The 18410-nt window shown below is 39.0% G+C and overlaps 1 protein-coding gene across 1 annotated transcript; it reads right to left on the bottom strand.

The window, feature by feature from the left end:
• Positions 1 to 482: 482 nt before the first annotated feature.
• On the bottom strand, positions 483 to 17394 carry LOC104610934 (RNI-like superfamily protein). Its single transcript, XM_010277796.3, has 6 exons — positions 17089 to 17394; positions 15985 to 16112; positions 6254 to 6423; positions 5564 to 5641; positions 2534 to 2678; positions 483 to 1063 (listed from the first exon to the last, which is right to left on the bottom strand). Exons 1-6 carry the CDS (start codon positions 17177 to 17179, stop codon positions 647 to 649), a joined length of 1029 nt encoding a protein of 342 aa, XP_010276098.1. The 5' UTR covers positions 17180 to 17394; the 3' UTR covers positions 483 to 646.
• Between the last annotated feature and the right edge of the window lie 1016 nt (positions 17395 to 18410).

The following is an 18410-nucleotide window of genomic DNA, read 5'->3' as shown; positions in this document are numbered from 1 at the left end:
GTCCTTCCACTTCCCTCCAAAGAGAAATCTCTGAAACTTCTAATACCCCCTTTCCCTGCGAATTAAAGATCATTTCCCTCATTTAAAAATCTAAATAAAATACCCATAAACCAAAGCTTTCCAAAAAAAAACTAAAAAAAGGCCCAAATTCATACAAAGGAATAAGAAGATAAGAACAAAAGGAATATTAATATTACAGTAGAGAAGGGCTTTCAGATGTATTCAATAATAGCTGCACAAGCTGGCCCTAAAAACAATTGCGTCAGCCATTAAAAGAAACTATAAACTTCTCCTTTTCAAAGCCTGCGATTGTCCCTAGATGGTTAGATGCATGGATTCTTTTAATTTTTTGTATTTTTCTGTCCGATTCAACCGGATTCATCCCTCCCGTTTCTCCCGAGCGCACGGCAGATAAAATTTTGGCCGGCGAAACCACCTTGGCCATCATAATTCATAACCTACCTAATCCAGAAGTCAAGAAATATCCAAACGCTCTCAACCGAACTAATTCCTTCTTTTATCGTACACAGCATGCCAGAATTTTATTGTACACACCAAAACAATAAACATACAAGCAAATGACACCCTCCCAATTCAGTTCTCAACTGAAAAAGAAACCATGATCAAATATATACAAGTTAATTTATCAGCTTCGACCATGCAGGGACTTGCTCAGCTGTGAGGCCAATGCTATAGACTTTGCATCTGCACTCCTCATTACCCACTCTCTATCTGCACGTCGTTTATGTTGCCTTGCATTCTTTGCCCTCTTTGGTGCTAACCGAGCTTCCCTCTCCACAAATGCAAGCCTAAATCTCTCAGCCATGGGCAGTTCATTGGGGTTGTGAGTTGAAGGCAAAATGGCCCTTGGGGCAGCTACTCTACAAACCTCCCATGTCTTTGGGTCAATGTCTTTGACTATGGGGTCATCCAATGCTATGCCAGGTAATGCTTCATTAGGAACTTCGACCCCTCTGAAGCCTAAGGGTGATGGCTTTGGGTTCACTATAATCCGTGGGCATTCAGCGGCCAAGCTCTCCCTCGAATCGTCATCTATCTTTGGCTGCAGAAAGTACACAAAAAATTACAAATGGTGAAGGATGTCAAAAGAAACTATAATAACATCTCAATGGAAGATATTAAAGAGTTGGTATTAAAATATTAATGATAAAAACACCGAGGAGGAAGACAAAAAATTGACATTTTAGGCCACAATTTGATCAAACTAGATGATCTTACTCTCTTGCACACACATCGTTCAATGAGGGCTAGTTCTGATATACTTCAATTTGTAGTAGTACACTAAAAGATCCAATTGCTAAACTTCAGTTTTTCTAAGCCTAAAACACTTCCTTCTTCCACTGTAAACTGTAAGATGTTTTCTCAATTAGCTACAAACCAATTTACCTATGCTGACAAGCATATTTCATCTTCATCCTCATAGTCATACCCAATCCAATTCAGTAGAAATATTACCTAGGAGTTTATTCTCTATGAAATGGATCTTTTGCCCTCAATCTTACTACACGATGTAGGGAACACTAAAATGGAATGTCATGAATAGAAAAATACTTATCTCTATAATCTTAATATCAAGCCAAATCTATTCTCTTGATTAAACTGGATAAACTACAGGACCTCATTTGTTCATGCCCTTCTGCATCTCAATTTCTTTCCCAATACTTTTCTTCGTTCATCTGTGTTCCCTTGCTATAATGAAACAAATTGTTGCAATTACTGATGAACGTGATATTTGGTCTATGGATAAACAGAGATTTCATTGTCTGCAACTTGAAAGATCTTTAGAGATCCTTGTGGCCTATGCAGTGTAAAAGTTGTACCAATGCAATCTTAAATGGAGGTTGTATTCCTGGTGTCATACTCATATAGCATATATGAAATTTGATCATTATTATTTTTTGTTTGTTGATTAATGTGTAACTAATGTTGTGAGTTTGCAAATGTAAAAACTGTGTTCCTAAGGGTTAATCTACAATTTGTTTTAGCATTTTTTTTGTTTGAAAAGTGAGATATTGTATTAAATTTTGCTTTACCAAATTGAGTATTCAATTGCTTTGAATCTGGGAAAACGTGGTTTATTTAGGGCATACACATGAACGACATTGGTAATGTTGCCAACATTGTTCCTAAATGTGTGCTGACCACATTCTGTGAGCCCATATGTATGGTTGCAATTCAAGGCTTGATGCCAACAAATGGTGTCAGCACCTCTTTAGAGGGAAAGAGTTTTTGTCACCTTCCCCCCTCCCCCCCCCCCCCCAAAAAAAAAAAAAGGAAAAAAAGAAGTAAAAGGAGGGTGAGAGTAATAAGTAAATTGTGCCATTTTTTTTAAGAAAATTGTGCCATATTTATATGTCTCATTTGTCCGAAGTCCAAACATGCACTTGACATCTAAAAATAAATAAAGAAATAAACAGGTAAGAGGCAACCTGTTGGTAAGAAAAGAGTATCAACTTTTTTAAGTATAACAGGAGAAAGGAGGAAAAACAATTGTCTGTAAATGAGTGCATACCCATACAAGCCAGCGCAGTGACTGTGCCCCATTGGCAATATCCATGCTATCAAGATCCTCCCAACATTCCTCCTCTACATCATTTAGTTTTGGCTTCAAAATACTCAAGCATCTGCGTGCAGTGTAATTACTCCTGGGGCACCCTCTGCAACCATGAACTTTGGTTCATAGCCTGATATGAAGTTTGTATCCCTAGTCAAAAACACACAGCCCAGACTAACTCCCCATGGTAAGATACCAACAAAAGCAGAAAAAATAAAACTTTTCTTTTTCTGGTTAATAACAGGACCAACAATGTTTATTACTTAAAAGAAAAAAAAGATATAGATGAATGAGGTATTTGTAAGGGATTCATCGAATTTTAATACTATAAGTGGGTTCACAAGATTAAAAAGAAGGGGACCCAGAACCATCCAAATTGATTAATTAATGGCCTGATCCATAATTCATTTCTAGTTTTCTTTTCAAATCAATGAAGCAGTTGAAAGATGCATTAGAATACGAGAACAATCTCACATTTTTTAAATGGCGGAGTTTGGGATCTCAGAGGAAGGTCTAGCTTCAGTACGTGTGATTGGAGGAGAGATCAAGGTCATGGTAGCCAAAGGATGGGGTTCGAGACCACGAAACCTTCCTGCACAGATGTCTGATTTTGCGTTTTGCAGGTGATTGCCCTTCAAGTGAAGAGGTAGAACGTTGGACGTCCCTCAGGTGGCAGAACCTGCAGACCCCGTCTGTGCAAAGGCTCGAAGGGAGCAAGTGGCTCATCATTTTTTCTTCAGAGGAAAAAGCATGTGGAGCTCTTCAATCCCGAAATCTCTGCTTTAACGGGATGCGCTTTTCCTTGACGTGATGGACCCAGTTAGGTTGTTCGCAAGGACAGAGCCACGGCTTCTGCAAGTGGCGGGTCAGAGTATTCGGAGTTCCACTTTCAGTTTGATGCCCGACAGTTTTCAAGGAAATTGGAGATGCAATCGGGGGCTTCATCTCTGTGGATCCGAACAACCTAGCTTGGAAAAATCTCGAAGCCTCCGTATTTTGGTGTGGAGCATGGCGGTTCGTGATATACCAAAGTGCTTAGAAATTGTGGTGTCTGGTGTCAGGTATATTGTGTGAATTGCAGTAGAAGATTTGGAGATTCTTTGGCCTGCCAAGCTCTGAGGTGCAATGAAGGGGTTTCCAATCAGTGGCCACCTGCTGCATCTCCGCAAGCAAGTTCAGAACAAATGATCTTTGGTGCGATGCCGGGGTCTGCTTTTGGAAACATCAAAAGCGATTCACCTAAGCGACGAGGTGAATGCCCATACCTCTCGGAATGATTTATATTCAGAAACGGGTACGGGTGTAGAGTAGAGACAGAAAGCTTGTGGTTGGATTTCTCGTCTGCTTCTTCATTGTGTCCATCCGGGAATAGAAAATCTAAGTTTCTGATGGATTGTTATGACTTACCGGCTGTCACTCCTCCGTCCCGAGGGGTATGCAGCACCGGGGGGAGGAGCAGAAGAGGCAGAGGCAGAAACATTTTGGCCCGCTAGAGCAGCTGTCCTCCAGCTTGGACATGGTTGTTTGGGGTGCGTTTTGTTGGCCTCTGGGTCTAGGCTAGTTAGAGGTTTTGGATTAGTTACTCTCTTGTGGTTGTTTTGTTTTGTTGCCTGTGGCCTTTGAGCAAGTGTGCTCGGGTTGGGAGTGGTGTTTTGGAAGTTGCCAGGCTGACTTCTTATTGTATACCTCTTGTATACTTTCTTCCTTTTCTTTTCTAGTATATGATACCTTATCCCTTTCAAAAACAAAAGAAGGGGGCCCAGACATGGGAATTTTACAAAGGAAAAAAGGCCATTAGAAGGGAATTATGAATGTTTCTATAAAATACTATAGTTTCAACTTTCAAGTATATGTATATTGATGAAATTTCTATTTGAAAGAGTTAGAAATGATGGTCAAACTTATTTACTAGGTTGAAAAAGTAGAAATGATTTAAGAGCTCATAAATTTAATAATGGATATGGCATTAAACAGAACAGAATGGTTAAACAGGATTCAAGGATGATGATGATCATCAGTCTTTGTAATCTTCAGTCTTCAGTTCTGCTCCTCACTGCCTCTCTACATCTCCACCGCAAGAAGACAAAGCTGATAACACATTCACATCTATCCTCCCTTTTTTCCCCTCCCTATCTTTCGTCGCTAATTCTGACTGCCCCACTTGCTCCCTCTGCAGTTACTACCTTGCCCATCCTTCCTCTCTCTCTCCGGCTCCGGCAACCATATGCTTTGCCACCAATCCTCTCATGCTGATCTCTGCATGTACATCCTCTCCTCCGTTCCCCTTTCTTGTGGTCTCTACCTCTCTCACGCCGTCTCCTCCCCAGTCGACCACAGTGAATGATCGATGGTCGACGATGATTGACAACATCTTCTTCTCCAAAATGCCCAAAAGTTGATTTCATGTTTTTCTGCAATTTTTATTTTTGGTTGAAATATATACTTATTTTATCATTTTATGCATTTTCTACAATTTCTAGGTTTTTATCTGAAACCTAAAATTTTTTCCTCATTATAGATGGTTTACATAATTTTAAATTTTCAGACAGGTCAAGAGAGTGGTGGGTTAGGGTGGGTTGTGACCCACAAACTAGCTATTAATATAGATCACTAGTGAGTTGTAGGTCATTGATGACTCAACCCACCCATTTGCCACCCCTAATCTTTTCCCACATATGAGATTGGCTTATCTTTCAAATATATGTGAGATTTCATCTAGGAATTTCAACTCAGAAAAGACAAACTTAGAAAATCAATCTGGACTATCAATCCCTCCCCCACCCACCCAGTCCAATCCCCCCCCCAAAAAAAAGAGAGAGAAAGAAAGAAAAAGGTGTTTGGCATTCACCAACCTAATCATAGATTGTGATCTAAAACTATAGAAAACTTTGGCTCCAGGAAATCTCTAGGGATATGCAAAAACATGCCCAAAAAATTCCATTCGACATAAAAGAATTGAAATATAGATTAAGAAGCATACTGGCATACCCGCATCTTAATGTCTCCAATGAACGGCAATGTTGTACAAGCTCTGAGACACCAAATGGAGTAATATTGCTGCACTGGCTGCACAATAACCACCCCACTAAAAACAGAAATTTGCAGAAGCAAAACAAAATTTAATGGGTTCAACTATGATGCCAGAAAGACATGATACTGAAAAAATTTACAACCAATCAACCGGCATCATAAAAGTGGTAACCAATCAGGTGGACTTTCATCAAAATCCATGGGGGTTTGTGATTGGTCAAACCCTTTCCGTTATCATGTCTTTCCAGCATCATAGATTTTCCCAAATTTGATATGAATTTTTGACAGCCTACACAATGCAGAATTAGCAAAAACTTCTCATTGGTCAGATGCAATAGTGGTTTATTAATGCCATAAGAAATAGAAGTTCAAGAATTTATTCATCATGTAGAAATGGAATGATTGGAACTGCCCATTTAATAGAAATTATTTTCTGGACTAAAAAGACCAGACGATTCCTGATAATTCAGAAGAATTTCGATGATTCAAAATGTTTAGCATAATTCCACATGGACCAATGTGTGTAAGCCCACCCTTTTGCAGTCATGCATGTAGGCAGATCAGCATTCACATATTTTGTCTACCTGCTAGGTGCATTACATTTCACATCTAAGTAAATAAATAAAAGATAAAGATATGATGCCAGACCTTATATCCACAGCTCGAAGAAATTTACATTTCTCTGCAACTTTAGCCAAGCCGAAATCAGAAACTTCTGACCCAGAGATATCCAGGATTTCCCATGAACTTTCAGCCAAAGATATGATCACCTCATCATTCAATAACTTTCTTCTCCTAGCAATTGCTGCCATTGCGAGCTGTTGTTCAATGAAACAATTTAAAAATTTACACAAATGAAGAAAATAGTTGTAAAGAAAATTTAAAATAGAACGAAAATTCATAATTTGTTTTGTTTTGTTTTTTTCCTATGAAGAGCTTGTGGTCTAGACTGGAGTCATCCATAATTTCTATTTAGAAACTTGTAGTTGTAGGAACTAGGAAGGTAACAACAAAGATCTAGTTCATCCAACCCAGCCTAGACTCGAAATGATTCACAAAACCATAGCAGTTCCTTTGGAACAAAATGCCAATTAGGACATCTTTTAGAAGATGTCATCGTAGCTACACTAGCAGTGCTTATGCCCATTTATGATCCTTTGGAATTTACAAGTGTGGCCAAAATGGATAAATCTCTGTTTTACATATTAAGATATACTATAAAGTACTAATTAAAATATTGAAGAATGGAAGCAGACATTATCTGCCAAAGGTTAAGACTGTATTAAGTACACCCCTCTCAAGACCCCAGATAACTAGGACCAATGTTGGGTAATGGCCTTTTTAAAACAAGAAATTTTGCTTTAGGCATATATACAGCTAAATTTACTCCCTTTGGATGATGGAATGCCATGTACGTCCATAAGTAACCCAATGAAGACAACTATCCTACTTCAGGCTTCAAGACAACCCTCATATGTTAAATGAGTTCTAAGAGAATTCTGTTAAGAACCATCTGTCCCTATCATCCATATAAACCAGGCAACTAACCAAACAATGGTATTGCATCCATCAGAAAGGAGAAATAAGGTGCAAGGAAAAGAAGAAGGGGAAGGAAATAAAAGGAAAATAAACCTATGCTTGGTGTGGGCTGAGATTGGTTGGGTAATGGTGTCTTTTTTCTGTCTCCTAGGAAATAACCTACACTTAAATTGATGAAAGGAATGTAGTTGGTTCACTATTTCAGGAATGCACTGAAGGTTGACAATAACTTCTTTGCCTGATTGCCTCCATGAATCAACAAATGTCATCAATGCCTAGGCACCATGTTGGTGCAACAAGAAACAGACCTTTGTTGGTTTTAAGCTGGAATGCAAGCCTACACAATGCAAGAATGTATCACCAGTAAGAAGAGATGGAATAATCTGATAAACAAAGGCCTCATTTTCAGCCACTAACCAAGATCAGACACCCCCTAGTGTTAAAAATCCTTGAACAACTAGAAGAGTACTGCAAGGGACTCCTCTAAGTAGAGGTGCAAGTTGGGTATCCCAATTTGAATATTTTACACTGCATCAGGCTTGGGTTTCTGGGCCAGGCCCATTCAGAATTTAACAAAATCCTAACCTGAGCCTGCCCAAGTTGCACCCCTACCTCTAAGAACTGAATGGTGTTGCATTCTGTTCAAAATGTAAAACAGATGTACATGAGCTTCTATACAATGAGATTCTATACATAACAGAAGTTGGGGAATACCAACAGTGCCATGGATTGTGCTAACAAGATTAGGGAGGGTTCTAGGACAGCAGTGGAGTCTGTTATAGTAGATTGTAGGAATGGCCTCTGAAGCAAAGAATTAAAGGTTTCTGATAAAAAAAAAGGAAATAAAGGTTGGTACGAAATTGGAGGTATTCTTTTTAGGAGGTAAAGCCATGGCCAGGGAAGTACATAGAAAGCTAGAGGAAAAGGAGATAATGGAAAATCTTAATACTTTACTTACTAAGAAGTTTTAGTAACCCAGTGAGAATTCCCAGAAGTAGCTGGAGGAGATAGGGAGGAGGTTGAAGGTGCTTGACTGGGATAGCTTGAGATTGATCAAGTTGGCATGTAGGAGGTTGAGATGAAGATAGAGGTTGTGGATTCTGGATTCAGATATTTTTCTCATTTTTTAATGAATTTTCATTTTACTACAAAAAAAAAGGTTCCTTGGACAAATCAACGACTCAAAACTTAGAAGATACCAAGTCAAACATCAAGAGCATCAAAAAGTACCATCTAGTCCCTAAATTTGTTTTATCACAAGCCCACCACCTGGACAACATCTAAAGGCACAGATAATTCTTCATTTCCTGTTGAGATGGAACGAGAGGAGAGAAACTTCAGGTCAGCGGGGAAGTGGCGATTGGAGATGGTTATTGAAGAAAAAAACTTCTTATTCCAGCAGGGATGGACGAGAGGTAAAGCATTTCTGAAAATCAGAGAAGGCAGCAGGGCAACAATATTCCTACCAGAGGAAGCATTTTACTGGTTGAAAGGCTTTGTCGATGGAACAGTAAACACCATCACGGAAGAAGGTTGGAAAACTCGGTGGTCTGTTGTGGGAAAAACTTTGAAATGGTACTGAGAAGGAATGGGAGAGGATGGTTTATCATGGTAACAGAACACTTTGGCACTAACAAAAAACAAATGATCTGTATACTGGAAGGAAAGATGGGACAAGGTTGGGTTTCTTTCACCGATAATCTTCAGGTGTTTCTCCTGGAAATCGAGAGGAAGGTTGCAGAAGAACCTAATAAGCAGAGTGAAAGTGTTCAAACGAACAGTTGTACTCCGGAGCCTTGTAAGAAGCAAAACCCACCTTATCAAGAAATTTTTGTAGCAAGTTCAACTGGACATCGGAAGTTAGCACTTGAAGAAGGGAGAGGCAAATGGGAACATAGAATGGTATTAATGGCAGATAAGGCTGTAAGGGATTGGACGAAAGTCTTTGATGCAGTTGCGGAAAGACTGGGCCTAGAAGGCGAAGCTGTCTTATTGCCGTTTTCCGAGAAGAAAGCCATCCTTGATACCGGCAATGAGAAACTGAACTTCAATACAGTCCAAATAGGAGGGCTGATACAAATTCAAAACTGGGTTCCAATTTGCAATGAAGTAGAGCCAAAAAATGGCAGTCTCCTAATCAAACTATTAGGGCTTCCATTTAATCTCTGGAACAAACCGACCATAGGAAGAATCGTCAGAGCCCTAGGTGGTGTTCTGCTGGATTTAAACCTGTGAAGCTTGCGTGCTGTGGAGCTCAAAGTTGCAGGGATTAAGCCGGAGAACCTGCCTCGTTCATTTGACATACTCTCAGATGGTGTCTGGTACAAAATGTGGTTGTCATCGGAAGGTGAAGCGTCTCTCTGGGGAAGACGAACTGAGGTAGGAGATGAAGCTGAGGTTGCAGGCTGGAGCACACGTGGCTCCCAGGGAATGGCTAAGAAACCTGTAGCGCATGGTAGAGTAAAAGAAGAAAATGAACAGACGCAGGGGATTACCAAGCTTCGAAGCTTACCATTTAATGTGGTTAATTCAAAATTCGTTGAATTAAAAACAAGGTCTTTAGGTGGCCCTCCCTATGCTGACATGGCCAGGAGTAATGAGTCAGCGAGTTTCAACAGGGAAGCTATATCCGAACCGGCTGGGAGTGGGTGAACCAACACATGGACCGAATGGCATCAATAGTGGCCCACGTGACAATGGCATCAATAGCGGCTAAAAGAGCTAGTAGACGAGAATCTCCATCTATCTTCTTCTAGGAAGGTTTCAACCAAACGAAATGAGTTGCAGAAAATGCAAACAGAAAGAGGAACTTGATTGAACTGGATACATCGGCCGGATGGTGATGAGCAGGCGTTCAGTATAGTTGATCACCCAAACCCACGCTACGTTAGAGACAAAATAGAAGAAAGGGAGGAGGAAGACCAAGGGTGGATAAGTTACAGTTCAGCAAGTGGTTTAAAGGGGAGCTCAGAAGAGATTGTGAGCATAGATAGTTCGGAAGAGGAAAGACTCCACGAAAACCAAAACAGAGAGAGTCTTTAAACTTGGAGCAGCTTTTTCTTGGAAATACAGTGGGAGTACAAAAGGAGAACTTGGAGATTCCGGTGAATGACACAAAAATCATCAACAGGGTAGTTCAAAGCCCAAAAACAGACAAGCCTTTACCTAGTCTTAGCACCCTGCAAGAAACTGAGGAGATAGCTCCAGATAACACCAGAACTGAACAAGGGTACATCACAGAGACATGAACAATTGGGTAAGGGAAAAGGTCTTTGTGTAGACCATATGACAGGGAATAGTTCCCTCCAATCCAAGGAGACAGAAAGCTCCAAATGCTCTTTACAGGGATTGAAAACCAACAATACTTATTGGCCCCTTTCTCACAACCCTCGGTTGAACTTAGGTAACTCTGTGAACACTGTCAATTCAGTTTTTGCTACTGATGAGTGTTCTGTGTCCCTTGTTCCAGATTCCCCTCTCAACCAAGAGTCAGAAGCCCATGGACAGGAAGCCATAGTGAGGATACATGGGGAGAAGGAAGGAGAGGAATTTGCAGGAATAACATGCAGGGATAAAAGGAACTGGGGAATCATTGAGAGAATAATAGGTGAAGTGGAGAGGAATGAATTGCAAAGGGAGGATACATATGGGGCAGAAAGGGTTCCTAGTGGAGAGAATGAAGTAAGGAATGAGGAGAGGATTAGCAGTGGAAATATTGGAAAACTAGGAAAAGGGGAAACTTGTAGGGAAGATTCAGTTGCAGAATTTGTGGGAAAACTGGGGTGTAAACTGAAGAACCCGAATGATTTAAAAGCCTTCCTACAAAAAAAGGAGGATACTAAGATTAAGAAAAGAAAATTGAGTGAAGTGGAGAGATTAAAAAGAGATATCGAGGGGGATAAGAAGTTTGGGATGAGAGGGGACAGAAGGAAAGGGCTTAAATAGATTTTGGTGGTACTAGGGCTATTTTTACAAAGTTGAAATGAGAATTCTAAGTTGGAATGTAAGGGGGTTGGGTAGTGCTAGGAAGAGAGCAACAATTAAAGAGGTGATTCAGAAGTTTAATCCAAATGTAGTGTTAATTCAGGAGTCCAAAAGAATGGACTTCGATTGCAGATGGGCAACAAGTGTTTGGAGAGCTAGGGGGATAAAGTGGGCAGTTGCTCCCTCATGGGGGTCCTCAGGTGGGATTGTAACATTGTGGAAAGAAGATGTGCTAATAGGAGTGGAGGAGTTAATAGGTGATCATTCTGTTTCTATGAAGTTCAGGCAAGTGGAAGATGGTTTTGAATGGGTGCTAGCAAATGTTTATGGCCCCAATGACCATAGGCAAAGAAAGAAACAGTGGGAAGAACTGAGTGATATTAGGGGCCTCTGGGAAGGACCATGGTGTTTGGGAGGGGATTTTAATGTAGTGAGATTCACAAAAGAAACCAACAACCTTAGACAGAGAGTGACAACAAATATGAAGAAATTCAATCAGTTTGTGGATACTTTTGAGCTTAAAGAATTTCCACTTCTAAATAATACCTTCACCTGGTCCAACCTTCAATCAAGTCCAATATGCTTTAAGCTGGACAGGTTTCTTTCCTCTACAGATTGGGAGGAACATTGGGGTAATTTAACATCTAGGCCACTTCCTAGACTTACCTCAGACCACTGGCCTATAGTGATGTGTAAGGAGGAAATGAGAGGTAATGGACCAGCCCCTTTCAGGTTTGAAAACATGTGGTTGATCCATCCAGGCTTTATTGAGAAAATCGGGGAGCGGTGGGAGCAATTTAATCCACCAGTTCAATGGAAGGAATGTAAATTCCACAAAAAGCTTCAATTCCTAAAATCCCAAATAAAGGAGTGGAACAGGATGGAGTTTGGAAGAGTAGAGGAAAGAAAACAAATCTTGCTGGAGCAAATAGAGGAACTAGATATGAAGGAAGAAAGGGGATTTTTTGAAGAAGAAAAGGAGAGGAAATGGAATTTAAGGAGGCAAATGGAGGATTTATTGCTTAAGGAGGAAATAAGCTGGAGACAGAAATCTAAGTGTAAATGGTTAAAGGAGGGGGACAGAAACACTAGATATTTCCATTCGATGGCAAATGGTAGGAGAAAGAAGAACTTCATCTCAGAATTGGAAGTAGGAGGAGCAGTCATATCCCACTCGATAGAAATAATAGAGGCCTTTGTAAATCATTTCAAATCTATTTTTAGAAGACTCTTAAATGAAAGGATTTGGTTGAAGGGTTTGGAATGGTTGACTCTAAGTGCAAAAAACAGAGAGTGGTTAGAAAAGAGATTTGAGATGGAGGAGATTAAGGAAGTAGTCTTTTCTACGGATAGGACAAAAGCTCCAGGTCCAGACAGTTTCACAATGGCTTTTGATCAGGATTGTTGGGATATTGTGGAGAAGGATCTCAGGTCAGTTTTTGAGGAGTTCCATAGAAGGGGAATAATTAATCCGGGTTTGAACACCACATTCATTGCTTTGGTACCAAAGAAGAAAGAGGCATCACAACCAAGGAACTTTAGACCTATTAGTCTGGTGAACAGTTTGTATAAAATAATTGCAAAAGTGTTGTCTCTAAGGGTAAAGAAAGTTTTTCCTACCATTATTGCACCCAACCAAGGAGCATTTGTGAAGGGTAGACAGATCACTGATCAAATTTTGATTGCAAATGAGAGTCTGGAGAGCTTTAGAAAATCCAAGAAGAAGGGAGTGGTTTGCAAACTAGACCTAGAGAAGGCTTATGACATGGTTGACTGGTCTTTCTTGTTGGAGGTGTTGAAAGGTTTTGGATTTGGAGATAGTTGGTATAAATGGATTTGGGGTTGTGTTAGGAGATGCCAATATTCTATCTTGGTGAATGGAACTGTGGTTGACTTCTTCCCCGCATCGAGAGGAATAAGACAAGGAGACCCACTATCCCCTTTTCTTTTTACTTTGATTGCGGATGTCCTTGGAGATTGATCCATAGGCCAGACTCGAGGAATTTAGTAAAAGGATGGAGAGTGGGAAGGGAGGAGGTACCACTTACACACTGCAATTTGCAGATGACACAATCTTGTTTTGTGAAGGTGGGGACATAAATTGGATCCGAATTTTAAAATTGGCAATACAACTCTTTGAGCAGATGTTTAATCTCAAGGTGAACTTTGACAAGAGCAGTATGGTGGGTGTGAATTTGAAGGAGAGGGAGCTAAGTGAATATGCAGGTGTATTAGGTTGTGCAATCTCGGACTGGCCTTTGACTTACTTAGGCCTCCCCTTAGGAGATAATCCTAAGAAGGAATGCTTTTGGAACCCGGTATTGGAGAGATTTGAAAAAAGGCTTGCTTCTTGGAGGAAGAATTATCTTTCCTTAGGGGGGAGAGTCACTTTGATTAGGTCTACCCTTGCTAACCTACCTGTTTACTTTCTGTCAATATTTAAGATCCCCACAAAGGTTTCTAACATTTTGGAAAAATTAATGAGGGATTTCTTGTGGAAGCCAGGTGAGGAAAAGGACCATAGGGTGCATTGGGAGGTTGTAACTAGATGCAAAGAGCTAGGAGGCCTTGGGATTGGAAATATCAGGAAAAGGAACATGGCATTGTTGGGGAAATGGTTATGGAGGTTTCCATTGGAAAAAGATAGATTGTGGACAAAGATTGTAGCTAGCATACATGGGCTGGAAGACAATGGTTGGGAACCTGGAATTACGGCAAATGCGACAGCTGCCTCTCCTTGGAAAACCATTCATGATTTGCTTCCAATTTTCTTCCCTTGGATCAGGTATGGTCTTAACTCTAGTAATAGAATAAAATTTTGGGAACACCATTGGGTTGGGGATTCACCCTTGATGGACCAATTTCCCTCTTTGTATGCTCTGTCAGATTTGAAACATGAACCCATCTCATCCTTCTTAAGCCCTTTTGTTTCTTCTTCTAGTTTTGGGTGGAACCTATGCCTAAGAAGGGCAATTAGGGATACAGACTTGGGATGCATCATGTCTCTGTTAGCCATCCTTCGAAATGTCTTCTTGGACCCTAATAAGGAGGACACCAGATTTTGGACCCCTTCCTCCTTTGGTACTTTCTCATGTGCTTCATTTTTTAAGAGATTAACTCAACCTTCTGTTCCTGTTGGGTTGTCCTTCCCAATTAAAGAAATTTGGAGTAAGCCCGTTCCTCCTCGGGTTGGTAGCTTTTGTTGGGAAACTTTCCTGGAAAGAATTAACACAAATGACCTACTTCAAAAAAAGAGACCCAACTCTTGTTTACTTCCTATTAGATGTACTCTCTGTAAAGTTGATGGGGAAACTGGTTACCACCTCATGGTTACTTGCTCGGTCACTAAAACAGTATGGGAGTGGGCTTTATCCCTCTTTGGGGGTATTTGGACTCCCCCTGGGAGTGTCCAAAGCTTGTTCTCTTCTTCATTTTTTAGATGGCTGAAGAAAAGAGGGAAGATTATGTGGAGAAGCATTAGGGCAGCAGTGTGTTGGTCCCTATGGGAAGAAAGAAACTCCCGAATCTTTTCAGATAAGGAAAGAACCCTGGAAGATTTATTAGATATAATTCTTGTAAGGGTAGTCCACTGGCTGAAAACTATGGAGCTGTTCTCATGTTATTCTGTGGCTGATTTGGTAAGAAATTGGAAAGAGATAGCTACCTCTGCCCTATGTAAGAGGACTCGTAGTCCTTCTTGGAACCCTCCTCCCTATGGGTTCATAAAACTGAATTTTGATGATAGTTGCTTAAGGAATCCAGGGCCTTTTGGGATTGGGTGAGTGTTTAGGAATGAGGATGGGGTTATTATTGTCATGTTCTCAGGCCCAATTGGAGAAGGAGACCCTCTTACGGCTGAGATTCTTGCAGCCCTAGAAGGTATCCGAAGAGCGAAAGATTTGAAACATCAGATGTTTGGTCCTTGAAGGTGACTCAGAGGTGGTGATTAGATGGCTAAAAGAAAAAGACAGTGGTTTGTGGAGGTATAACAATGAGAGGAAAAAATTCAAATGGCTGAGTAGGGATATGGTAATGCAATACAGCTGGGTGAAAAGGACTGCTAACTCAATTGCTGATGGGTTAGCCAAGCAAGGGATGAATAAGGAATCTATATTTTGGGCTAATTTTTAACTTTCCTCTAATGTACTTTGTTGGTGGGGAGTTAAGACATTTTACCTCCCCCCTCTTGTTGCAATTAAAGTTTCACATAGTTTCACATCATTAATAAAGTTTCTTGTTACTGATAAAAAAAAAAGGCATAGATGCTTCAACTAAGGATTTTGTTTTAACTGCCTCTCTTAGTTGTTCAATAACGTCTGAAGTGGCTCAGCTGAATGACTTACTAATTTGACTTTTATTAAATGTCATTATCTAGGTTGTGAGCTCCTTAATCACTGAATGGCACATTGGTTGATTGATATGCCATTAGATAAATATATGACTATTTTGCCACTCAAAAACAGAGAAAAAGTCATTTAATTCAGCTATTCAAAATATTATCAAGTACCCCCTATGTTTCTATGATAATCTTCTCTACCAAATAATAATATCATGAATACCAAGGATACTTTTCTTGTAGGGATGTGTTTGAAAATCTATTAATCCAACCTCAAATCTTTACATTGTTTATGAAGAAATATAGCTACAAATGTGCTCAAGAGTATGACATGGATAAAGATAACATCATTGTTAACATGATTAGATAGGTTTCAATTTCATGACAACTATTAATGATATGGTATTTATATTTATAGATGTTCACTAATTGGTCCAATACCCACCAATATAGAAAGAGGAGAGAGATGTAAGTGACAAAAAAAGTATTAATTGGGCAATTGGTTACTTCGTCATAATACCCTAATGTCAGGAGGAAAGTTTGCAGCAATCTCTGTGAGGTCCAGAATAATATCCTCAAAATGTCGGCCTAAGAGCCCAAGGCATAAGCTGACTAAACTCCCAGGCTTAGACTTCTCAAAAGGGGATCCTGCAATGATAAAGCTGAACATGTCAACATAAGTTATTCATAAAAAAAAAAAAAAATGTCAACATAAGTTATTGATAATATTAACTCTAAAGGCCACTACTGAGGCAATTCTAAAACATGGAATTTGAACTATTTGGGGTCGGCTACATGAACCTTGTCCTGCCATTTTGCTCCATCAAGAGCCATGCTTTCTGTTGAGACTGATTTGAGTTGAGTTGAGAAAACGAGAACAAAATATTAACATAAAAAATAAAATAAAATACATAAAAAGCGATGTCTCAATAGATAGTACGTGCAGCCGTTGTAAATCTCAATCTGTTTCTAAAGAACCATGTTTTCTGTTAAGGCTGAGTTGAGTTGAATCAAGAAAAAACGGGAACAAAATACTAACATAAAGACGACCAAAAGTTCAACAGATAGTACATGAAGTTGTTGCAATTCTGCATTGTTTCTAAAATTCCACACGTTGCTGCACGAATAAATAACCGATCCTTTGCAATACCAAATAAGAATAGAGTAGCAGACTAAACTAGAACGACAACGTAGATTACAAAGATCGATGCACTAAAAACCTAAAGCAATCAAAATCTACATTAAGGGAATCCAAGTACGATCATTGGGATAAGGAAGACTAAAACAGCCTTTACAAGAAACTAATTAAAATTAGACGTTGGAACACTAAATCAAAAAAAAAAAAAAATCCCTTCAATACAAATACGGGTATTTGAATTATTGAATAGATAAACAAATTTTATAACAAATGTAATAGTAGTAATAAAAGTAACCGAATTCTATACGAAGATTCAAATGATATTATAATATTGGGTTTTCTGTGAAAGAAAGGGGCGATAAGAATTAAATTATACTGATCAAATTAAATATCGGGATTCAAGACTTAAGAAATGAAATGCGTACGACACAAACAATTTCCTCGGTTTGGGCAGAGGGAGATGGAGAAAGTTCAAGGGATACGAACTGTATGATTTAATCGCCTTGGGCTTGGGTTCCGAATCGAGATGTAGTTTCTGCAGAGAAGACGCCAACGCCGCACTTTTTTCTTTCTCCATTAGAGATATCGAGAGAGGAAGAGAAGAAGCACTCGATAATTGTGGAGATGAAGAGGAGATCGACGGGGTTTTCTTCTGGGAAGCTTTGTATGGTTAAGGCCTGCTCAGACGTACCTGTTTGGCCTCAGCGAACCGCTGAAAATAATTACTGCAAATTTTGGCGGTGACCACAAACAACGCTGGACAAAACCCAAAACGTGAAAATTGATCTGCTTGACCCGAAGACCCGAATTAATCCGACGTTATTTCAATTTAACATTCCGAGTGCGGGTCAATCTTAAGTTCTTAACCCAACTTTATCAATAAAAATTAAAAAATGTTCACATGCATACATGCTAATGTTATGATCTTCGTAGAATTTAATTTGGAGCCTAGTGTTGTTTATCTACAACATATACTTTCTTAATTTATATTTAACTAGCGGGGATCAATGCGATGTACTGAATTTGTTAAGTGAAAATTAAATAATAGAAATACATAAGAGTATACAATTGTTTTATATTTTAAACTTTTTAAATAATTAATGATTATTTGTATTTTACATATTAGTTTTAATAGTTTTTTTACAATACAAAATAATAATAATTAATTTCAGCTATGGTTGTTTATTAAACTAATAAAACCAACCAACTTGACCCGAGTTGGTCAGTTTTCTAGTATTTTCAGTTGGCTTTGGTTTAACAATTTCCCAACCTGACCATGTTGGATCTATTTTGCTTTAGCCATTTATAATCTAACCAAAATCAAACGACATAGATATATATTAATATTTTATATTTTAAATATTATTTTAATATAAGAAAATGGGGAAATTCATATATTTCTTAGTTTAAAATATTTTATATCATAAATTTAATTTTTAATTTTATTTTTAAGATTGCCAATATATTTTTTAAAATTTAAACTTAATTTTTAAATTAAATTTTTATGTTTAAATCTTTTGAACTGACCAACATAACAAAAAATCGACCCAAACCGGTACAACCTAAGTTGGCTGGTTTTCACTAATGGTCGATCAATTGGTTTCGGGTGATAAACTCCCCAACCTAACCAGGTCGATTTGGTTGGCCAAACAACTTATAACCGAATCGAACCAACCCGTGAACACTCATAATTTTAGTTAAATTAATAGTTTAATCTCTAATAAGTGACAATAGTTTAATCTACAATAATTATTGAAAATTTATAGCGAACATACACAATTATATTATCAAAAATATATTGATAATGA

The sequence above is a fragment of the Nelumbo nucifera genome, chromosome 1 (genome assembly GCF_055504915.1).
Source record: "Nelumbo nucifera cultivar China Antique chromosome 1, China Antique-T2T, whole genome shotgun sequence".
In the NCBI taxonomy this organism is placed as follows: Eukaryota; Viridiplantae; Streptophyta; class Magnoliopsida; order Proteales; family Nelumbonaceae; genus Nelumbo; species Nelumbo nucifera.
The sequence above is the reverse complement of the archived record's forward strand: the minus strand, read 5'-3'. Positions and strand labels throughout refer to the sequence as shown.